Here is a 25,146-nt window from a genome sequence, read left to right on the forward strand (position 1 = left end):
AAAATGGACAAATGCTAATTCTTCCTTTAATCATTAAATTTTACTTCTAAATTTTTGTAGTAATTTTACCCTCAATAGATCCAGAATACTCAATCGTTTACCCTCTACCGTTTCCAAATCTGAGTTGCTCGTATTTCACATAATTGTCTTCTACTTTCCAACTATGCCCATAGTAAATATTCAAAATGGGCGATTATATATTTTATTTTATTGTAACGTTTAATAAAAAAGTTTATATAATTCCCATATATGTATGAATATATACATATACATTGTTTTGTTTTATTTAAAATTAAATTTATAAAATTTGTTTTTATTAAATTTTAATAAATGTAATATAATTAATATTCGTTCTTTAATTGAAGCCATAAAAATAATTAAAAAGAAAAATTAAGGGAAAAAAAAAATTTTAATATTTTTTTGAATTTATTTTTATATATATTTTTTTTCTATAAAAGAGAAAAAATTAGAGAAGAAAAAGGTAGATAAAAATTGGAACTGTGAACATTCTTCCACATTCCGATTTTTATTAAATCCATTTTTCCTTTACAGTAATGCAGATAAAATTCAAAATTATATAATATTTATTTTGAGATATATACATATATACGTTGCGCAATATTTATTACCATTATATAAATTACGCAATATATATATAGATATAACATTCTTTTATTTCCTTATTTACTTGTAATAATTTTTTTTTGTTTCCTTTTATTTGAAAGATATAATTAATCTCTATTATTTCACATTTTTTTCTTTTTTTTTTATTATTTAGTATTTAATTTTTGTGTACTAATTTTAAGTAGTAGTAAATTGAATTTTTAATTATCTATCGTTTTTTGTTTCTTTCTATTTCAAAGGAATATTAATATTTTATTACTCAATTATTAAAATTCTATTTTTTTATGATTATTTATTAATATTATTACATTACTTGTTATAATTTAAATAATTATTTGATATTAATATTTCAACACATAGGTTTAAATTTATTTGTAATCAATTATTTTTTCTTAATTTTTTTTTTAATTTAATTAATAATACATTTATAAATTATACTCTGCCCATATTTTCCGTTTTAGTTTCGTATATATTCATTTTGATACATAGATTTTATGATTTTTTCGTATTTATCCTTTTAATTGATTTAAATATTTATTCCTTGTTTATTATAGATGGTATTAAGTCTTTTTATATTTTTTAATATTGAAATTTTAATTTACGACATTAACGTCCTGTTGCCGTGGTGGCCGACTACTATAGGCTCCAGCAGAAGTACGTGGTCCTCCAGCTTGACCACGCGGTCCCATTCCACCACTCCCTCCTCCAGCACTTCCAAGACTACCGCGTTGTTGCCTTGGTGGTGGACCATTACCGCCAGAACGAGGTCCTCCACCAGCATTTCCTCCACCAGCAGTTGGCCTTCCTCTATAGCTTTCCCCCGCATTATTACCACCACCTCCATAACGGTTTCCTCCATTATCTTTATTCCCTCCGTTGTAACCGTTATTATTTCCATTCTGATAGTAATTATCATTATTACGGAAATAAACAGAGTTTCGATTTCCACCAGCTATTCCTCCACCATTTCCACCTCCTGGTCCACTGGAATTTCCGTTACTATTTTGAGAAGTTGAATAACTTGATCGGCCACGATATCCCCCCGTATTGCCGCTACGACTATTATCGTTTCGATCATTACGAATGCTACTATTTCCGGGACCACCACCATTTGTTCGATCATTTCGATTAAATGATTGCCGTCCTCTGTAATTGGTTGATGCTTCACTACTATTCCAATGGTTAGACTCTTGCGAATCAAATGTGCTAACCCAGTCGTTATTTTTATTATTTAAACCACTTGTTGCATTATTTGATGAATTTTGACCGCTATGCTGGGAATTTGTGTGCATGTCATTGCTCCATTGATTTGAATCATTAATATTTGAACCACCTAAAAATAAAATAATTTACATAAGAAATTAATATTTACAAATTCATTTCTTATACCTCGATCATTAGCACTGTTATTAGTGTTGTTATTAGTGTTATGATGCTGTGCTGCATGAAAATGTGATGTGTTATGAGATGTGCTGTAATGAGAAGGAGGTTTATGAACTTGTTGCGATGTTTGTTGTTGCATCTGTAATTTGGTAGCATCAGTTTCCCAATCATTCACACTTGCTGTTGCTATAATATCTTTAACTTGTACTTGATTCGTTCTTTCTTTGATTTCCATTTTTTGGGTTTTATGTTCAAGAATGCGAACAGCTTGATCATATTTATCTTGTGATGATTGTTGAGATAAAGTACCTGTTGCACCGCTATTAATGTTATTATTTTGATTGTTTAAGCTATGATGAGGTGGAATCTGGGATGGTTGTTGCTGTTGCTGTTGTGCTGAAACTGCTTGAGATGCTGAGACAATGTTGGATGGAAATTTGGCATTTACGAAACCAGTGGGTAATCCTGACAAATTATTTTGATTAGTTGTAGATTGTTGTAACTGAGGATGTGGGTTATGATGTTGTTGCTGTAATGTTGCTAAAGCAGCAACTTGTTGCTCAGCGAGAGTTAAGTTGCTTGTGGTTCCAGCCACACTTTGTTGAGATTGTGCACTTAATGTTTGCTGTTGCTGCTGTTGTTGTTGTTGTTGATGATGAGCTATCAATTGATGAGGTGTTATACTAGGCATTGTTGAATGATTCTGATTAAAAACTTGTGTTATTTGTGGTGCTTGAGATTGATTGGTTTGGATTTGTTGAAGAGGAGTGTTGGGCACAACTGCAGATGGTTGTTGCGATTTTTCATTATTCACATTAGGATTTATATTTACTACAGGTGTTTGCTGATGAATACCTGAAACTTATACAAATAAAATTTTGATGTTTACAAAAAACATTAATATTTACCTGGCGAAGAATGGGAATTAGAAGCTGCTGGAAAGATTGACTGTACCTGAGGAGGTGGAACGATGGGAGGGAATGATTGATTTGTAAAAGTTTGTGTTGGAATTGCTGTCGTTGGTTGCTCAGATAAATTGTTCGGCACAGGTTGTCCACTTATATTAGCTTGAGGTGCTGGGACTGAATTGACGGATTGTTTGTTTATTTGTGGCTGTTGCTGTGTTTGCTGCGGTTGAGTCTGCGATTGCTGCTGCTGGGTCTGCTGCTGCTGCGAGTTTTGCTGAACGTTTGAAACTTGGGTAATCCCATTTTGCTGTTGTTGAATAGCACTTAAACCAGGCAACGGCTGTGTCTGTGTCGGACTTGCTGCCGGAAGATTTACTACGTTTGCCTGTTGATTTTCTGTTAAAGTTTGTTGTTGATTTTGTGGTTGTTGCTGGGGATGTTGAGATTGCCCAGCCGGGAAGCCATGTGGTGGAGCTGGCAATCCAATCATATCTGGAGAGTCTAGTTCACTATCTTGAAGGAAAAAGAAATTTCCACCCCCTATTACTTCAGCTAGTGGCCGCATTTGTTGAATATACTGATGTTGTTTAAAGTATGCTTGTTCAACAGCACGTACCGTGGTTGGAGGAAAATGTCCAGGCGCTGGCACGCCCTGTATTTGTGCAGGAGCAGTTGGAGCTGGAATTTGTTGAACTGCTTGTGGTGGATGCTGCAAAGGAATCTGATGCGGTCCTTGTTGCCGCTGAATTTGCTGTAATGCTATTTGTGGTTGCTGCAGTTGCGTTGGCAAACCCCCAGGCGCAACAACCTGAGAAACAGGTGTTTGTGGAGCTGGTGGAAATGCTGGTGCAGGAACTGCTGCAGCCGAAGGCGCTTCGCTTGTGAATTTAGGCATATTATTTGGTTGTTGATCAATTTGAACTGGAATTATTTGTGAAATTGGCGTTTTTACTGGCACTGGCTCTTCTAAAGCACTAGTGCAAGGCGGTGTGGGATCAACTTTTTGTGTCGATTCAACATCTGGTATTCTTTCTGTTATCGACTCGGGATCATTTTGCTCATTTTCATTTGTAGTATTTTCCTCCACTTGCTCTTCACTAGTCTCCTCTTCTTCAAAAATTACCTCGTCATTACCTGCACGATCCAAATATCCACTATCCTGAATTTTTTGAAATATTCCTTTCACGTTTTCATACGTTGTGTCTCCATACTGTTTCGGTCGACCATCAATTGTAAGAGAGAAATGTTCAGCAGCTTTTTGAGCAGAAACCAAAAATGGTTGGTCGCTTGGTGACTCCTGGCGCTTAATTTGAATATCGAGGCAACTATTATAAAGTTAAAAGATCTTAAACCAAATTATTTTAAATTAGAAAAGTGTGCTTACAATTTCTCCATTACATTCAAATCACTTTGTTCAAGTTTTACAGCACCATTAACACCATTCAAAAAGTCATTTCGAATATTCTCATCACTAAATGCTACCAATATATTTTGAATTGTTAATACTTCTCGAATTTTAGCTGTTTCAGCTTGAGCACGAAGGATTGCTTCCTAAAATGTAAATGTTAGATGTTTTATTTTTTTTATTGTGTATCTTACTTTTCGAACTCGCTTTTTTTCTTCTTTTTCTGAAGCAATTGCAATTTGGAGCATTTGTTTAGATAAGTCTCTAGCAAACTCCAAAGATTGGGCCACTTCGTCATACTTAGCGACTGCTGCTTTTTGGTCACTGCTAAGTTCTTTTCCACTGCTTTGAATAGTCCGATAGGATTCTAACTTTGTCTATAAATCATAACATTAACAGATTGATTTTAAATAATCAAAAACCAGTTTAGTGCTTGAGATTTAAATAAGGGTGGATATATGTAGGTATTCCTTTAAAAATATATTATTGATATACATATATACACATAATTTACTTATGGTTCTGTATATATATAGGCACCTATTATTTATATAAAAATATGACAATGTATGATTAAAATAATGATTCACTTAATCCACATAAAACACTTAAGCCATTACTTTCTTTTTATTTTTTTTTTCCCTTAAAGTTGGTTATTATTTTATATTTGATTAGTAGTTTTTCCTTTCTCACATATATAAAAGTATTTAAGTCTGTCCAATGTAAAAGAAATTTTCTTTGTTAGTATGTTTACATATAATACAGTTCTCTATCTGGCTTTTCAATATGGGACGCATTGGCGTCCACCTACATATATTTTATATTCTCCTTGAGCAAACATTATAAAATTTGATTGCTAGTGTTTTTACCTAATTTTCAAAATATCTGCATATTAAATTAATTTATATTTCTAAATCAAAATTCCGATTTTTTAACTTATAATTTGAAATCTAATTAATGAAGCACATGTAAATATGGCGTCTTGCAAATAAATACATACACATTTATATACGAGCATCTCTTTGTTGTTCTCATAATTATTTTTTTTTTTAATTTCAAATTGTGTTAAATATTTTTGGAAAATCAATGAAGTAGATTCAACTTCTTAGCTTAGTTATAAAAATTTCTTTGCAAATTTAGATATTTAATTCGAATCTTCAATAACAATTTTATGGAAATCCAAGTGGAACAAAGTAGAATTTCGAAACATAATTTTAGTTTTAATGTGTATATTTAAAAATTATTCTTGGTTATAATACACAAAATATTTTTAATTATCCATTCAAATTTCCTTCTTACCTTTCGTTTTTCCAAATTACGAATTTTATGTTCGATCACAACTAATGCTTGTCGCAGCGCATTGTTATTTTCGATCGATTGTGTTAAATTTGATATTTTTTCTGGCATTTCTTAACTTAACTTGGGCAGAGCTAAACAAGGAATGAAAAAAAATCTGTTTGTGACTGCTAATTCTTTCCACATTGTTCCTTTTTTTTCTATTCTTTTGACATTTTTCAAATTTTAATTTTTGTTGACATTTAGACCGGAATGAAACAACTACATTATCTTTATGTTCTTATTGACACAATGAAAAACATTAAAAAGAGCCATTTTTTTAAGGCAATTAAAGTTTTTGAACTATATAATTCAAATTTAAGAATGTTATTTGATTTTAATTCAAAAGAAAATAATAAAATGAAATGTGAAATCACTTATCTATATATTACTCAACATGCCCATTATTGACAATATTTGTTTTTAAGCTTTAAACAGTATCCGGAAAGATGTACATTAAATGTTTCTTAAATACGCCGCAATAAATAAATCAATCAAGATGCAAAGCAGTACTTGAAGATTTGACAGTTTTTAAATTTTCTATAAGTTTTCTATAGGTTCTATAGAAAACTTATAGAAAATTTTCTATAGGTTTTGTCAAAAGCTAAACTATAAACTTTCATATTGCTAATAGAAGAACTGCTATAAACTTTCATATTTATTTCGTGCAGCTCAATTCAACTACGTTGGAGCGTATGATTTTCGAACGTATTGCAGGTTTCGAACTTTGAAGTGCATCTTTAGATCTTTAATATGTTCATAGTTTTATGTTAAAAATACCTTTCAAGAAACTGTTTTGAAATTTAACTAAAATGTTTTAGTAAAAAACAAGCCTTATTTCGTTATAAGAATTTATTTAATTTTGTAACAAATCGTACAAATTTTCACATTATATACATTCTTTATGTTTTCAAAAAATAAGTCGAGTTATCAAGTTAATCGAGTTAATATCAATAAATTATGCATTTTAAATTTATTAAATGTGCAAGTTCTTTAAAGAAATAAGTTCCCCAATTTCATGTCTATAGAAGAACAAAATTTTTCTGTCGGTTACTGAGAAATTAAACAATTTACAATATTATAATTAAACTTTGTGTTAGGCACTGTTAACATATACGGCAAAATCTAAAGATTAAATAATTTACTATAAAAATCTAACTATGAAATGTCTGACTACATCTTAGACAGCATTTATCTGATGAAGCTGCATAAGTTTCCTATGAAAATTATAACCAAAATAAGTTAGCTAGTTACCGTACAAAATTTTCGCATAAAACTGTCGCCATTAAAAAACCTAACAGTTAACCTCAATCACAAATTATATTTACAGACTCAGATCGAATTTTAAATTTTGTTGTACATACATATAACAGTTTCTTAGGTTTCGTTTTCATTACGGCGAGTAGGACAAATTTTAAAACTTAATTTACATAATCTTGTTTTGATTTATGATGTTTTCAAACATTCTAATTACATATTACGTTATACATACGTATTTGACGTTGTTTAAATAATTATTTAAGTGGAAAATATGTCAAAATTTTTTTTTCTATGAATAATTTTGAGTTATATTTGAAAAGGAAGGGGTATTTTGAATACGTTACAAAATGAACAAAAGCAAGCAAAACTTACATATAAACATATATTAAAATATTGCTTTTATTCTTTAAATTTTTTTTAACTTTTTATTCACATACAACTTTTTCTCAATTGGATGAATAAGAAACATAACAGCGTAGTTACCTCAATGTAACACAAGAAGGCGTGCAATCAATATTGTAGACTTATGAATCGTAGTATCCAAAATATTTTTATGTTGGCACACCTGATATTAGAACTTGCAAATTTCTCCATAGCTTCTCTCCATAAATGTCGCCATCTTGATAATACCGAGTACGAAATTATTGTTTGTAAGATTTTTTAAAATTGTAAAACTTATAATTAGTGCTGTTAAATTTTTGAAAAAATAGTATTAATTTATTAAATAGAAAACTGTGCAAATTTGAAAATAATTGTAACTAAGAATTTTGAAATGGAAATATAAAAATTTTGAAACATGAGGATGCAGCAGTAGACTAGATGAATAGTTTTCAGTTCCTTTTGGAAAAAAGATTTATGAAATTTGATTGTGTAAAAGTGTAAAATAGTGAATATCTGTATTTGTTCTAAGCAGACATATTCAGGATATTCGGGAAATAGTTAAAATTTTATGGAAATTTATATAATTTATATCAATGGAAAGAATAAAAGGATAAGAAAAGGTAAATTTAATATACTTTTGATTAATTATATGAGGTGGAATAACGACGGGTATAGATGTATGGAGATGGTACATATATGTAATTATTTTTTGCTTTTCGTATTTTTTTATTTTTGGTTTTTTTTTTTTGTGTTTTTTTTTGTGTTTTTTTGTTTTTTTTTTTTTTTGGGGAGAATATGCGGGGCGTCGCGCCAAAGATGGCTCGCTTTATGAATATGTACTATATACTACAAAATTATTAAGCGGGGTGTTATAGGTATTTTTTGTGCTAAAAAGGATTTTTCAGTTTTAGTAGTAAAGTAATAAATTAATTAAAAGTCTTATATTTTTAGTTAAACCATTTGATGTGAGTTTTGCAATTAATTTGTTTTTTACAAATAAGTTAATATTCTTCTTAGCAAATCAAAAAGATCAATTCGAAAACAAATATTAAAAAATTAGTCTTAAATTTTGCTTCTAAGTCAAAAATAAATTTTATTTTTCGATCATTATGTTTACAAACAATTTCCATAGGTAAACCTACCCACAATTAATTTGAGAAATTAGGTATTGGGTTATTCTATCTATTTTAAAATTTGACTTGTGTAGTGATTGGATGAAAATTTTAAGGTTATACAAATAATATTTATTAAAATTTATCTTATTTATTTTAAACTAAGGTTATTTTATTATAATTAAATTTTCTTCATCTTTTTTTAGTTTCCTTGATCTTACATCTTTATAAAATTTTTTTCTTATAAGGGTAGTATTCGTAGGAAATTGTAGTAAAAATTGTACCTACGTACCTACTTAATTTATCTAATACATATTTAACTTATTTTCGGAGAAAAAATTGTATTGTTAATTTCAAAAATTAAACTTTAAATTACTAGAAAAATATAAAATTAAGGGAAAGAATTAATTATGTAGCATAAATAATATTTTGGTAGGTAGGCAGGTCCTATTTATGCGAGCAAATTTTCAATTTTTTTACAGAATACAGTAAATTTGTGTTAAATGTAAAAGAAGTGAGAATTAACAGAAGTTCTATATATTTTTAATTTTATCAAATTTTGTACAATTTTTAAAGTGTAAATATTATTGTTTTAAAATAAACATTTAGATGTCTACTTGTTTCAAAAATAAAAACGCTCGTATTATTCGTTCAGTAAAAGTATGTTTTTAAATCACGAACAATAATGCTTTAAATCAATTATAAAAGTTATTGTTAAATAAATTGGTTGTAAGTTGATTTAAATGCATATATATGAAAATTTTCAATTGTAGATAGTTAAGTAGGTACCTATCTACCTATCTACGTAAATATCTACACACACATATGTGGCAGTAAGTATTACTGCATATTGAACTGCATAACAATATAATACGAAGTTAATAAAAAAAAAGGATGTTCTTTTTTTTTTTTTCTAGTTTGTACGAAATGTGTATAGATGCATAAATGAGGATAATAATACATATTCATAAAAATATGCATATACAAAGTAATATTTTTTCAATCTAGATATTTCAGGAGTTGATGCGTTATACATATTTTTAATAGAAAAAAATTAATTTAATTTTTCTACATAATTTTGCATTTCTATATAAACGTATTTTTTTTATTTTCTTTGTTTCAGACACTTCCGGATTACACACAAAAAAAAAATGTTTCTATAATGCATAAGTGAATATTTAATATTAGTAAGGTGTTTTAAAAAACATTATATTTTTTTCGAGTACAAGATTCACTTCTTAAGAACCTATCATATTATCAAAATAAAAAAATAAAAGTTGGGAATTTTTTAACCATAACATTAAAAATTTAATATCACCATGGATCCACAAGGACCATGGTCATATATATATAACCGAATTGCAGTTCCAACTGTAACCACAGCCAATGATTTACAACATTCGCATTTGGCAACAATATCAGCTGCCACCCAAAATCCTAGTTCATTCGTTTTACAAGCCGCTCATTCCGCTGGATTGTCGGGCTTTAATACAACTGGCGCTAGCTTTGTTACTCCAACGCAATTACCAGCTTACGACCCAAGCGTTTTAAATACATTATATCATCACGCAACAGCTGCTGCTATACCAAAGCCAGCACACTATGCTTCAACATCCTTAAATGCTACTCATAGACAAATTCAAATTACTCCTGTTGAAAAACCTGTTGAACGTACGCAGCAAACATATAGTCAACAATCATCAGGAGGGGGTTCATTTTATTCTGGAAACTCTGGAGGCTCGAGTGCTACAACTCCGGCAGCTGCGACACCATCACCAACCACCAGTGTTGTAACAACACCAACATTATCTTGGCAAGGTCAAAGTGTTAACACTTTTGGGATTTTGCCTCATAATAACAAAACAAACAGTTACCAGGATAATTATGGCAGTTACTCCACCCAAGATAATCGTTCGGAATCACCAGACGAATCATCTAATTCTGCCGAAAATCAATATTATCGGCAAGCAACAAATTATAATGATACTAGTTTTAATACAAATAAGTCAGCATTTACACCGACTCAACAGCAACAACAACAACAACAAACTCAACAACAGCAACAATGCGCCATTGATGCTAGAACTTCAGTTGCAAAAAAGCAAAATCTTTATAATAAATCGAGAAGTGGTAATCAACAACAGTCTCAAACTCAGGCACAGTCTCAACAACAGACACAACAAGCACAACAGCATCAAATACAGCAACAAGCTTTGCAATTAGTTCAAACTAAAGCTCAAACTAAAGCTTATGCTGAACAACAATCGGAAGACAGTTCAACGCTTGGGTTTTATGCAATTGTTGATGGAAAATTGGTATATACAACCCAGGGCAGCAATCCAACCAATTTAGCTTCGAAAACTAACACAATCGTTGTACCTCAACGAAAGCAACCAAGTCCTCCACAACCGCAGCAACAACAGCAGCAACAACAACAACAGCAGCAGCAACAGCAACAGAGTCCATACTATGAAAGTTCATCAATGCAATCTTTAGGCTCACCTAACACTCAAGGAAATCAATCGAATAATGCTAGCAATATGAACAATTCTGCTGTTGCTTACTCATCTGTGATACAACGAGCTCTTCAACAGCAACAACAAAATAATTGGGGTCAACAGCCACAAATTGGGGCCTTACATAACTTAGCTGCTGTCGCTAAAGCTACACAAGAACATCTTCAACAACAACAGCAACAACAACAACAACCGACCGCTCAACAACAACAAACGCAAAATCAACAACAACAAGTAACAGAAAAGTATGTTGTTACAGCTCAAAATCCATTAACAGCGCAACTGCAACATCAACAAAAGGTTAATTTTTTCCCTTGATTTACTATATTGTATTAAGTTAATCTAACACAACACTTGGGATTCCATTATAACAAAGAGAGAACTTTCAAAAATAAATTTCGGCTAAAATTCAGAAGCTCGGGAAATCCATGTAAATAAATATACACTGGTTTCTAGACATTTTCCTTATGTTCGGATTTTTTTTCTTTTCTTATGAAATTGAAGAAATTTTAAACTAGTAAATATTCTTAATCCAAATTTGAATAAAGAATTCATAGAAACTATTGCTTTGAAGCTCTTGTTACCTATACATACAGTATATTCCGTAAATGTTCAGTCAGCTTAAAATATAAAAGTATAAATTAGTATACATATATTTACATATATTTATATTACAAAATATTGGAATATATTGCACCAGAATATTTAACTTCTACAAAAATCATGTGTCAATTGAAAATATCATGTAGGCGCGTAACTATTACGGCTTGAAATTAAAAGCTTTTGCAACAGTTTTCGAATTTGAAATTTTGCGAATAATAATAGCACTCTCTTTTTATAGAGGGAAAACAAACAGGTTTTGAACCAAATTTGTGACATTTATATTAAAATCTATTTTCAGATCGAGTCGCCTCCACCTAAAAAGCAGCCTGCAAAAAGGGCTCCGAGAAAAAAGAAAGATCCAAAACGCGAGGAAAGTTACGAAGATGAATATGTAGGAAATCAGCGACATCAATTGCAGCAGCAAACGCAACAACCTTCGCAAACTCAGCAGCAAACAAATGGAAACACGTATTATGATTTAAATAATAGATGGAATGTCCAACAAGGTAGTGCATCGTCAAATCAACAGCAAACACAACAACAGCAACAACAACAACAGCAACAACAACAACAGCAACAACAGCAGCAGCAACAGCAACCACAACAACAGCAAAATATAAATATACCTAATCCAGCTACACAATTTCCTTATTATCCATCAGCCTTCCCACAACAGCAAATTCCTTTGTCTTATTCTAACATAAATCAGTCAAATGTGTATCATCAACAAACACAACAACAACCACAACCTCAACAGCAACAACAGCCACAACAACAATCACAGCAACCACAACAGCAGACACAACCGGCGCAATCACAGCAACAAACACAACCCCAGCAACAAACGCAACCACCGCAACCGCAACAACAACCGCAACCTCAACAGCATCAGTCTCAAACACCAACTCCTTCAGTGGCATCTCAACCAACAGCGCAGCAACCTCAATCCAATCAATCAGCACTGGATCAGATCGTGGAGCAAGAAAAAAGAGAAAAAGTTATTGTCCCCAATATTGAGGAAGAATTGGAACATCTTACTCCCGGTGCGGCGCTGAAACCGTATGGTACATCTACGCAAAATCCAAGTGCAGCCGCAATTAATAAAGTTACAGTCGTTAATAATATTACTCTTAAAAAGCCTGAGGAAATAAAATCAACTCCTCCGCCTACTCCACAAACAAATTCTTCATTTCCTCCAATAAAAAAACCAACAGGTCCCGGGGCTGGTTTTATGGAAAGTTATTTAAAATTTTTGCAAGGTAATTTCAACTTTTGTTTTTTTTATATATATATATATTTTTGAGCTAAAATTAAGGCAAATTTTTTTTAGGGGGCGAAAGGGAAGATTCACCTCCACCGATTACAACTCGTCACAGACGCCAACCAACATCATATCAGCGTAATGCAGTCAATAAAGTAACCAATACTACAACTAATTCAACAAACCCAACAATAACACCAGCAACACAAGCTTGTGCTGGCGCTGGTAATCAACTAAATAAAGTAACGTCAACTGTTGGTACAAATAATAGTGATAGTCCAGTTAAAAGAAAAGCTGAAGATGAAGAAAATCAGTCGCAACAGTCACAGGCGCAACAACAAGTTCCTACTAGCCCATTAACGGTGCCTAAAAAAAGGCCTCAAATGCAAATGCAAATGGCCGCCGCAGCAGCTGCTTCCACAACATCAACGACAATACCACCACAACAAAATAATATTAGCAATTCAACGTTTGGTAATAATCAATTTCAATATAATCATCATACGATCCAACAACAACAAACTACTGCTGGACACAATAGCACGAGTACTGTTGGCAGCGCTAGCGGTAATACCTCCGCTGGAAATACTCTTGGACAACAACAAAATATGGGAGCTACTGGACAACATTCACAGTTCCCCCAAACTCCAGAAGAAGGTTCGTTCTTTTATCATCAATTATTTCCGCAACAATATCGGAATTGGTGATATTTGAGTTATTTTTAGGTTTTATAATCAATTTTTTCAAAATAAATTGTAACATTTTGCAGAAGGACAATTAATTTATATTTATGTATATATATATATATAACATTTATATATATGCATATATATATAACATAAATACAAAGTCAAAGACAAACAAAAAAAAAAAAATCAAAAAAAAAATTAACAAAAAAAAAGAAAAATACAAAAAAAATATCAACGCCATACACTCATTTATATTTGCTATTAAAAGAAACAAAAATTTAAGTTTTTGGAATCATAGTTAGATTCTAACATTAGATTTGTTTTTAAATATAATTTTCTAATTTGAAACTAAGGGTTGTTATAATTAATATGTATATTTTTGTTTAATCTTAAAACTCTTATTGAATTTTAATATTCAACAAATTATTTTATATAGACCAGGGGAGGGTGATTTTGTAAATATATATGAGATTTAAGCTGAGCAGTGGCTAATTATAATTAATATTTAATTAAATACATGTTTAAGAAATTACGTTCGAAATTTTACTTGAAAATCAAGTATTATGAAAGAGTAAATTGTTATAAGAGAATTGGTATTTTTAAAATTTAGTGGATTAAAAAGCACATACGTAAAACTTAAATAAATTTAATATTTACGGGAATTCTCATTTTTAAATTACATTAACTTGTAAATTAATTCAGTTTGTAATAATTTGTTTAAGATAACCAAAAGTTATGTTGCATCATATTTGTTTACGATAATTATTTCATTTTATAAAAGTTTCAATTACAATAACCCAGGCCAATTAAAATAGATAAAAAATATTAATTTTTCATAAATTCTAAAATAATATTTACTTAAAAAAATAACTAGCATTAAAATCATAATCTTACACAAATTTTATAATATTAACATAACTTGCGTTAATGAAAAAATGAAAAATTGAACTTATTATTTTTTTTAATAAAATTTATTATTGCAATAGTCCTTAATGTTAGAAAATATATTCAAAAACAATTTTCTATGATCTGGTTGATTTATTTTTTTTTTTTTAGAATATAATTTAAAACTTACTTTTTTTATTGAATTAACTGTAGTTGTTTTAATTATATTAAAAGCTCTCTTGTATTAAAAAATTTATTGAAATTTTATATTTTAATTTATACCGTTACTCATTTTTTAATTTATTAATAATTTATGTATTCTTAATTTTAGTTTCTATATTTTTTTTCCAATTTTCAATTTGATTTTCGAAATTTGACTTTAAGCTTGCTTATAAATAACATTTTATTGCTATAGATTTATTACATATAAGAGAGCCCTGTAACAGATTTCCTGAAAGTAACAGATATTCAAGCAAGCACATTTAAATTTTTATTATCAAAAATTTTTATTTTAGCACCCTTTTTTGTTCTTAAATATATAAAAGTCCCAGAAATTTAGGTAATTGAGAAAATAGAGAAATCAATTTCACATTTTTTTTTTATTATCGATATATTAATTCTTCCCGAAAATAATTATAGATTATTATTTTAATTTGGGGCTTTTTAAGTAAAATATTTAGAAGAATAATAAAACAAGTAATTTTATTATTGTATGTTATGAAATTTAATTACATATATAAAATTCTACTGAATACTTTCATAGTGCATACTGTGGAACATTGAAATGAAATTTAATCTCAATAGCAATATTTATTTTGTTGAGTTGAATTGCAATTTATTTTTATTTTATTCTTTAATTATTAAACAAGGAATGTTTGGATACTTGTAAAAAGCAATTTGCTACTGGGACAAAAAATAAATATATATATATATATATTTATAAATTAAACATGAAAGAAAATTTAGCTTATCAACTAAAAATACAAGAAATGTAATTTTAATAATTATGTACGCATGTATATTTAATAAATATATATATGCATAAAATGATAATAATAAATTTAGCTTGTAAGAAAACAAAATGTAAAAGTATTTTAGATATACATAATTATAAATATTACTTATATATTGAAAATTTGAGATAGGATGAACATAATTACCACATTCAGACCTAAAATGTGAAAAAAATCTATATAGAATGTAGATATTACGAAAAAATCTATATAAATAAAATAGTAATAAAAATATTTTAAGATTAATGTATTTACATGTTTTTAATTTTTACTTTTAATTTTCATTATATCCTTTATTATATTTTTACTAACATTCAGTCATAAAAAAATTTCAATGCAATAAGAAATAAAAATTGTAAATATAAAAATTTAATCAAAATACAAAAAGTTAAAATACATTTTTAGAAATTAATATAAAACAGAAAAAAGAGAAAGAATCAACAGAGATATATATTTTTAATCGAAAACTGTTTTAGATTTGTGTAAATTAATATCTATTTATTTTTTTTTGCTTAAACATTTTTAATTTATTTGCATTTTTCCAATGGTGACAATAGATATTTGAATAACAAATTAATAGTGAAAAATTAAAATAAATGTTATTCATAAAATAACATAAGTGAATTCATGTTCAATTCAAGTAAAAATATATTAAAAGCAAGGGTACAATAACAAATTATAGAAATTCAAAAACTGAAATAGTCCCATGTTTTGCTAATGAATAAAAAAAAAAAATAGATAAATAAAATAAGGAAAAAACGGAAAAACACATAATAATTCTAGCAATTTTTTTAAAATTTTTTTTAACAAAATAATTTATGGTATGATAAATTATTGGTCAACTGGAACACATACCATTTGATTTTATTTCAATATATTCGTAATTTATTTTACTTCATTAAATTTAAAATTTAAAGTGAATCTCATATCTTATTTCAAAACTTTTAAATATTTTGTGTGTATTTATTATTAACAATTTTCACTACATTAAATCAAACAAAATTACAGAAAATCGTAAAACACACAAAAAATTGGTTCAGTTGAATACCTTAAGGTATTGATAATTGCTAAACGTAGCGTTAAAAAAAACATACAGACTTTGTTGATACAATCAATTTTTAAAAAAAAATTTGATATTATTTAACATTAAGGCATAAAAGAACTTTTGTTTTTTAATTTAATAAATTTCTTAAAACAAAAGACTTAAATTGTAAAATTATATCTTCACTTTATTAAACCTTTTATAAAATTTAACAATCGAGAGTTCGAAAAGTTTAATCTAACACAAGAAGCAAAACTTTATGCAAAATAATTAATATTTTGTAAAAATAAAGGATATTTATATGTTAATTTATTTTTTATTGCTTTAAAAATTTCCAAAAGATGATCAATATTTTTGGCAATTCAACACCGCATTTAAGATTTTAATTTTGTTTTGCTTATTTCCAAATTTTTAACTTTCAACTTATCCTCTGGTAGATGTAGATAAAATGAAATTAATATTTAACTTTATTTCTTATTTTTTTTTTTTTTTTTTGTAAACAGAATTTTTCAAGTTATAGTTAAGAATAAATATTTTTTTAAAAATCAATTTAAAGTTTTTGTGCTAAAGAAAGAAAATATCGAAATTATAATTTTAAATTAACACAATAAAATATACGAATTAAAAATTTCACATACTTAAGCACATTCAAAATATATTTTGAGTCAAATTGTGTATATACTACAAAGTAAATATATTTTTAAAATGATTACTTTATTTTGAAATTAAAAATATTGAATTAAGTATAATAAACATCAGAAAGAAAATATATTTTTTAAAAGTGCTTGCTTTTTATAAATAGCGAAATCCATAATAAATAAATTTATTTTAAATAGTTAATTATTTAATATTTTAAATATATTCATTTTTAGTTTTGTTCCCATTATGTATTTGATAATCAAAATAAGTTTAAATTAATAAATATGAAGCTCTCAGTTTTATTAATATAAATAGAATATGAAAAAAGTGGTGCGTAACTAATAATATTTCATATGCATAGGAATAATATAAATAAAATATAACAGAATGAAAGAAAATGTAATAAAAGAACTAAAATTCAAGTCGATATAAATTTAAAATGTATTTTTAATGAATGAAATTAAAATTACGAATAAATAAAATTAAATTGTTATTAAATTTATAATTTTATTCTCTTTTTTTTTTTATTTCCTCTTATGAGTTTCTTAAAAAGTATACCTATGAAAATATAATTATGTACGATTTTTTAGTTAAAGTATATATTATGGTAAATTACCTATTTAATGAATATATTTAAATTCTTGCAATTTGTGAATTGATTTTTTCCACACGTATTAAAATATGCTTATGTTCTAGATTATATAATAGGCATATTTACATTAGTATATATTTTAACTGTAATATGGAATAAATACAATATGTTATGTATAAAAAATTATAGTAACCTAAGTGTAAATTTACTTTATATTTTTATTATTAGTTATTAAATTACACACAAACATTAGGACTAAAAAATTATATGATAATAAAATAAAAAAAAAAAAACATAAAAAAAAACAAAAATTTGAAATAAATTTTTATTTTCCAAAATGAAAATGAAAAATAAAAATGAAAATATTTAGAGAAAAAAATAATCTTTTTTTTTTGTTATTTAAAATTAAAATATTTCCCAGTAGCAATTTGTAGATTTTATAGAAAACAGAAAAATTATTTTAAATAATTTTCAATATATTAATAAAAATTCATAAGTCTCTATACACAATGCAAAAATTGATAATACAAGAATTTTGATAATAAACTTAAAATGTAAGAATAGATTAATTCAAGTATAGCTTTTATTTTTATTTAAAATATGTATCCGTATACAAAAAAAGAGGGATACGGAATATCAATAAAATATTTTTAATTTGTAAATTATATGTATTAATTTTATATATATTATTTTTTAAATATTTTCTTATAAATTTGCTAACATTTTGTGTATGGAGATTTTAGTTTAAATAATTTTAGTATATTTTCTTTATTATTTTATAGTTTTTTTTTTATTTGTTGTGGGATTAACTTTCATTAAAAAAAACACGGTTGAATTTTTTTTTGTAAAAAAAAATAAATAGAAATTAATCAGCTTAAAAAAATTGAAAAGTAAGCAAGATTTGCAAATTGCTACTGATTGGATATTAGATTTGTTTTTACTTTACAGCGAATTAACATAGAAAATAGAAATATTTTTATATTGGCCGAAAAATCAAAAATTTACTTCAGTTTTCTTTAGCACCTTCTAACTTTGTTCATCATCACATTGAAAATATTTTTAGATTGCGCTATTCTTCGATTTTGTACAGATAAAAATTATCTTGTATGCTTCTACTAAATGGTTTTAGAAACTTCTTTAAAAAAAAAAATGCCGAATCTCAGCATAAGTTTTAAAATGAAAAAGTAAAGGACAAAATATTTTTTGATAAATTTATTTTTTTCTTAAGTTTATAATGTATTTTTAATTAAAATTCGCACGTTTTTATGTATATATACAGTTAATTTGGATCCATTAAATTTGCCACCGATGAGAGAAGCTCCCCTACGTCAAGCAAAAACAAGGGGGTCGGGTAAAATACAGCAAATCATTCAGGGACCGTCCGACGAAGTAGAAGACTTACCAGAGTTTGGAGACTCTGATACAGATCCTGTATGGACTCCAGATGATGCCGATGTAAATTAATTTTAAAATGTTGTAAAGTTTATATCAATTTCAAATTTTTATAGAGTGACGGTGGCCAAAGAGGTGGTAATAAGAGAAAAACTTCAAGACGAGCAAAAGTTTTTTCAAAATCTCCACGTCAAAGAGTTTTAACACAACAGATGATTCAAGATGATGGTGATATGTCTATGACAGACATAACTTCAAATAATGATCCGCATATAATGATACAATCTCAGGAACAGCAGCAACCTCAGCTACATTTAATGGAAACACAACAACAACAGCAGCAAAATTTGCTCATTAATTCGCAACACCATCAACAACAACATCAACTACAGTTACATCAAAATCAATTACAACATCAACAACTAAATTTGCATGAAATCCCATCAATTAGTGCAATGTCTTCTAATCATTCCAGTGATTTTAATGTAAATTTTGTTTTACATGTCAAAAAAATATTCACATACTTATACTTTTTTCAAACTTTTTAGATCGGTGATTTTGTGGTTTTACGATCGAATTTATTTCAAGATTGGCCACCTATATGGCAAGTTGATTCAAAATCTGTTTTACAAAAATTTGAACCATTTTTCCAAAACGGAAAAATGCTTTATAAGAACATGTGCAAAGTAAGTAATTTTAAATATAGATCTTTAAATTTTGGTTAATTTGTTTTTTTTTTTTTGTCATTTTAAACTTTTTGTAATAGTATAATGGTTTAAATAGCGAGTCTAAGAAACTCTATGTAAAGGCCCCAGTGAAAGTGCGTATGCAAAATGGTACTCAAAAAATTGTAGAATTTATGCGATCAGAAATGGTCATAGATGATTCAGAACAATATATTGAAAAAATAATGAAAGATTACATGTGTCATAAGGACAACTTTGAAGTATACGTTCAAACAATGATATCGCAGGCTTTAGATCCTAGCTTTTTTGGTGTTATATTAAAAGAAAATGGTAAAGTACTTAATTGTTTACAAAAACAAAGTATGCATTTAATTTTTTTTTAGATGAATACTTTCTTTCAAGTATAAAATTAATCGATGCAATATTAGAAAATTCTAAAAAGAAATTAATATCCATAACACCATGGAATAGAAGTATTGTCGCTTCAATAGAGACTTGGCCTAATGCAAATACCTTTACGGAAGTGGACGATCAAATAAAGAATGTGAGAGATTGTGCTGGCTGCCACCAATTTGGTATATCGGACCGCTTTGTGCTATATGGCCAACCATATGATTTCGGTACATTGGAAGCTGTACAAGTTGATTCAAGAATGTGTAGTGAAAAAGTATGTTCAATTTTTTCTAAATGCAGCTATAGCACCTTTTGAATTTTATAAATAATATAAACATTTTTATTCTCTCAAGGATTTATATTTTTGTCGAATATGTGCTGCCAGAGCGACATTATTACATAAAATTGCTCATGCCAAGTATAAATTGTTTGTTATGTGCTCAGAGAAAGTTTCAGAAATGCAAACGATGGATCCAACAAAGCCGTCAACTGGTATTTTAAATGATCTGCTGGCAGACAATCATTGGTTAGATAAAGTAAGTAGTGAATTGTTTTATAATTACACTTCCAAATTTTTAATTATTTTACAAAATTTTAGTTATTTTACAATATACGAAATTCATGGGCTGAAGTAGACAGTTTGGAACGACAGAAACGTTTTAATTAAACAAAAAAATTAAAAATAATTTCGTTTTAATAAATTGTTAATATTAAGAATATTTTTTACTTAAGTGCGAATTGTAATTTTAGTTTACACATATTACATTTGCTGATAGGAAAATCAAAAATTTTATTTTTATGTTTTTCAATTTAAAATTTTATTACATTTTTTTTTTTTTTGAATTCCAATTAACAAAATTTGAACTGTTTAAATTTAAATGTGAGTATAATATAAAGTTAATCACAAGTAAAAAGTTACTTACTAAATGAAATTAGAAAAATAATAATTTTACAAGGTAAAATACAACGTAATTCTTACTACATAGTATGGAAAAAAATAAATAATTTTGAGAATAATTTAAAGTTTGCTTAATAATTATCGAAACAAAATTATAAAATATATTAAATTAAACAAAAAAATTATTAAAAAAATAATTGTAATATTAATAGGATCGATTTGTGCAAAGTAATATAATTGAACTCTTATTTAGTTTAAATATAAATACTAAATAAACACAAACAAAAAAGAATTAATGAGTCTATTATAAATGGTATGTTAATAAACAAATGAGTGTTTATCAACTTTTAGAAAAATTTTACTGATATTGAAAGCTGGTGAGCTTTAGGAAACCCGTGGAATTTGAATTTGCAACACGTGATAACTGAAGTGGTTTTAAATTTTGAAATTTTAAATTCAATTCCTTCGTTTCAATTGATTGTTGCTGCATAGAAAAAATTTGTTTAACTCAAAAATATTAACAACTTTCTTCTTATATTCAAATTTCTTTTATTTAAATTGCAAATTAAATTAACAATATATTATATAATATTGAAAAATTTTAAAAATGTTCTATCTAATTCTAAAATTTTTGTTAAAAATAAATAAAAAAACAATTCTCTGCCCAATATTAACAAAAAAATTTATTTAAAAAAACAATCCAATAAGCCTCGTGGCTAGTATGTTAAAAATTGTATACTTAGCTACTTGTTATTAGCAGAACATAATTCTATTAGCATACATGATTTTACAGCAAAAATTGCAGCAAGTCTCCAAACTTTGGAAGGTAAGCGTCAGGGATCAATTTATGTGTTTCTTCATCATTTGACTTTTTATAACAGCTTACATCGTCAAGGTTATGTATTCCTGTGCCAACCAAAAGAGTTTGAAAACCGCAATTATTACCAAAAAGTATGTCAGTATTACACCTAACGAAAAATGTATTTTTGTTGTTAACTTAATATTAAAGAGTGAATATAATAACATTCACCTATCTCCAACCATTAACGTTCTTTCCGGAGTAATTTTTCCATCTACTAATAATGGTTCACACATATTAGCATTAGGTTTTCCCATCACGACGGCACTTCTTTCAGCACATGTTTCAATAGCCTTTACAATGCTTCCAGTACCAGGTACGACGAAATTCGGCATTGGAAATCTTTCATCTGTATTCGTTGCAATAAATATGGAATTTGGTTTACTTAAGTAAGATGCTGCTCTTGTCATTTTTGGGAAACTAAAATATTCATCAAATCCAACTATTACTGCACCTACTTCATCATCCTGTTCAAATTTGTTATTTAAAAAATTTGCTAAATTTGTTTCTAGATAATCTGGGCCAACTCCTGTATGTTTAATACCAACAGCATCCAGTTCTTTTGTTATACCAGTTGACCCTATAACGTAGACTTTTTTATTAAAATTACGATTTTTAAGATACTGTGCGGCTGTATAAGCTGTGGATAGTATTTCATCCTGAAAAAAAGTTGTTAAAATTTCAGAATGAATTTGTAAAATACGGCGTATTCATACTTCTTTCATGTTAAATCCCATTCGAATTGCTTTTTCAAGGAATTCCGGTCGTGTTTTTGTTGAATTATTTGTTGCAAAATACACTCCTTTTCCAATTTGTTTTAACCGATTAACTACTTTTACGCTTCCTTCAATCTCCTTATCATAAAGCCATAATACTCCTAAAATTCAAGTTAAATACATGTTAATATAAAATTAAAAATAATACATATGTAGTTCAATTTTTGGCTCATACAAACCATCACAGTCACATAAAACGTTATCTATAAATAAAGATTTCAATATAATTAATTCTTCTTTAATATTATTAATTTTATACCAAATGTTGATATCCAGCTTTTTGCTTTTTCTGGATGTTCTAAAAGATTTAACGCCTGCCTTTTGAACATTGTCCTTTGTATTGTATGATGAAATAGTATTAAAATTTCTGGATTGCAATAGTGACTCAATTTTTGTTTAAAGCCTTTCTTACTTTCTTACTGTTTACAATATTTTTATTTTAAGTGCCATTATAGTAAATTTGACTACGAAAACTGACTTTATTTACTGTTGACAATTTTTATTGTATTGCATGATTAACGCATTGAAACTTCTTTTGATTCCCAATTTTCTAAATTAGAATATCAAACGGAAATGTCAAGGTTACAAGTTAGATTATGGGCTGATCTCATTCAACGTCGGTTCACTAATTGTGGAAAGTTATAAAATAATCTGTCATTATTAATTTGATTTTTGATGCATCAAAATTACAGGTGATTACATTTTGAAACAGAGAAAAATGCCAATTTGTTTTTTTTGGAGGATACGTCGTATATTTCAAATAATGTAGACTTTTTTCATGTAGAATTTTTTAAATCCGTTTTCGCCTGTATAAATTTGAATTCGCCCTTTTCTATTATGATAATGCATAATGAAAAATTAATTTTTTTTTTATAATCTTCAACCTTTAATCAATCGCTAAAAGATATGTCAAGAAATGCTTGATAAATTTTTTAAATCATAAATGTTGATGCATTTGCTTATTTAAGCGATTACTATTCATTGACTAACAGGCGACTGATTTTTTTATATGATTGTTAGACTTTTTCAAATGTGATATTTTTGGTCGTGTTTTGATTATTATATAGATTTATTTTAAATTATTTGGGAACGTGCTAAGCGAATAAAGTGAAAATGAGAGATGTTCTATTATTTTTCTTATATATATGTAGATAGTTCGTAACTTTTGTCCATAATTCAAACTTTATTTAAGGGTTAAGTGTATATATAATGTCAAAATCTAAATTGACAAAATTGATTAATATAAACAAATTTCAAGGTACATATGTCTGTATCAATGAAGTATAGCTGACACAAATGATATTTGTGTTATGTCAAGGTTTTGACACAAATTAAAATTAATAAAGCCAATAAGTTAACGTTATTTTACGGCGAATAACGTAACAATGAATGACACATTATTTTCGTTAATTTGAATTTAATTAAACGGCACAAGAAACTTCATCGCAGACGATGTTACTTGTTGTTTTTATCCAGTTTGTTTTAGCAAGCTCCATAAGTAAAATATTTAGCTTGAGAGACGAATAGATATCTTGTTATACATATATTCGGTCCAATGCAGATGTGATCCATTTCGGTTTTTTGGAGCTAATAACACTTTCGTGGGTTTTGGAAGACTACCTTTCAGAATATGTAACCCGTTTTTCTCTCTCTTTTGATAACTGAATTATAGAGTTGTAACTTTAATCCATATCCGTAATTAGTACAAAAATTTAATCCATTTTGATCCATATCCAAAACCGATAGCATTTTGGTCCAAATCCAAAACCGATGGCATTTTGGTCCAAATCCGAAACTGATTGTATATGGATCAAAATGCCTAACATTTTTCCGAAAAAATTTCTAATTCTTAAATAACCCATATCCCTGGTCTTAATACATAGACCGCGTTTAGAAAATTAATATATTGATTATGCCATATTGATCCCGATCCATATAATTGGCAATGTATTTACACATTTTTGTTTAGCAATGTATTTATTGATATAATGTAAGTAGTTTGCGCTGGACTGAAATAATATAAACATGTCATAACTTATGTACAAATGTAAGAAAAAATTTAATGTAGGTATACATTATATTTTTGTATATAAGTAATGGGCGGGGATATCATGATATGGCACTTGATACCTCCAGAACGCGGTAGGTATTCGTCATTCCTGCAATTAATTAGAAATAATATACAAAATAATTATGCACATTTTTTATATTTAAAATTAAAATTTATGAGTTATTAAATTCAAAGTTGTTAAGTATTCAATTTACAATTTTTTTTTTTAATATAGTAGTTGTTAAACGTACATACATACATACACATAATTTATGTAATAAAAACAAAAAAAAAACAAAATTATACTATAAAATGTTTTTTAAATAATTTCTACGTTTTATAAATTATAATTAACGTATTTTGTGCTTATTTTAATCACAATTTTTTTTTTTAAATGTGCACTTATAAAACACGAATAGTTCTTATTTTTAACACAACTTATTT

General features: G+C 27.6%; 3 protein-coding genes across 3 annotated transcripts; 1 reads left to right on the top strand and 2 right to left on the bottom strand.

Annotated features, from left to right (window-relative positions):
• Positions 1 to 334: 334 nt before the first annotated feature.
• On the bottom strand, positions 335 to 5,764 carry LOC129614778 (caprin homolog). The gene is made up of 6 exons (XM_055529642.1): positions 5,620 to 5,764; positions 4,515 to 4,697; positions 4,300 to 4,466; positions 2,916 to 4,240; positions 2,014 to 2,862; positions 335 to 1,957 (listed from the first exon to the last, which is right to left on the bottom strand). The coding sequence occupies exons 1-6, from the start codon at positions 5,725 to 5,727 to the stop codon at positions 1,218 to 1,220; spliced, it is 3,372 nt and encodes a 1,123-aa protein (XP_055385617.1). The 5' UTR covers positions 5,728 to 5,764; the 3' UTR covers positions 335 to 1,217.
• A 1,777-nt stretch (positions 5,765 to 7,541) lies between these two features.
• Positions 7,542 to 21,186, top strand: LOC129614811 (putative uncharacterized protein DDB_G0271606). Its single transcript, XM_055529701.1, has 11 exons — positions 7,542 to 7,916; positions 9,532 to 11,224; positions 11,826 to 12,786; positions 12,858 to 13,445; positions 18,928 to 19,103; positions 19,157 to 19,525; positions 19,589 to 19,726; positions 19,807 to 20,056; positions 20,110 to 20,393; positions 20,473 to 20,655; positions 20,718 to 21,186. Exons 2-11 carry the CDS (start codon positions 9,728 to 9,730, stop codon positions 20,784 to 20,786), a joined length of 4,515 nt encoding a protein of 1,504 aa, XP_055385676.1. The 5' UTR covers positions 7,542 to 7,916; positions 9,532 to 9,727; the 3' UTR covers positions 20,787 to 21,186.
• Positions 21,187 to 21,673: 487 nt separating this feature from the next.
• On the bottom strand, positions 21,674 to 23,281 carry LOC129614812 (glycerol-3-phosphate phosphatase). The gene is made up of 5 exons (XM_055529703.1): positions 22,912 to 23,281; positions 22,832 to 22,855; positions 22,593 to 22,753; positions 22,048 to 22,535; positions 21,674 to 21,985 (listed from the first exon to the last, which is right to left on the bottom strand). The coding sequence occupies exons 1-5, from the start codon at positions 22,979 to 22,981 to the stop codon at positions 21,805 to 21,807; spliced, it is 924 nt and encodes a 307-aa protein (XP_055385678.1). The 5' UTR covers positions 22,982 to 23,281; the 3' UTR covers positions 21,674 to 21,804.
• Positions 23,282 to 25,146: the final 1,865 nt, after the last annotated feature.

Source organism: Condylostylus longicornis, unplaced genomic scaffold (assembly GCF_029603195.1).
Source record: "Condylostylus longicornis isolate FDR11 unplaced genomic scaffold, ASM2960319v2 ptg000119l, whole genome shotgun sequence".
Classification (NCBI taxonomy): Eukaryota; Metazoa; Arthropoda; class Insecta; order Diptera; family Dolichopodidae; genus Condylostylus; species Condylostylus longicornis.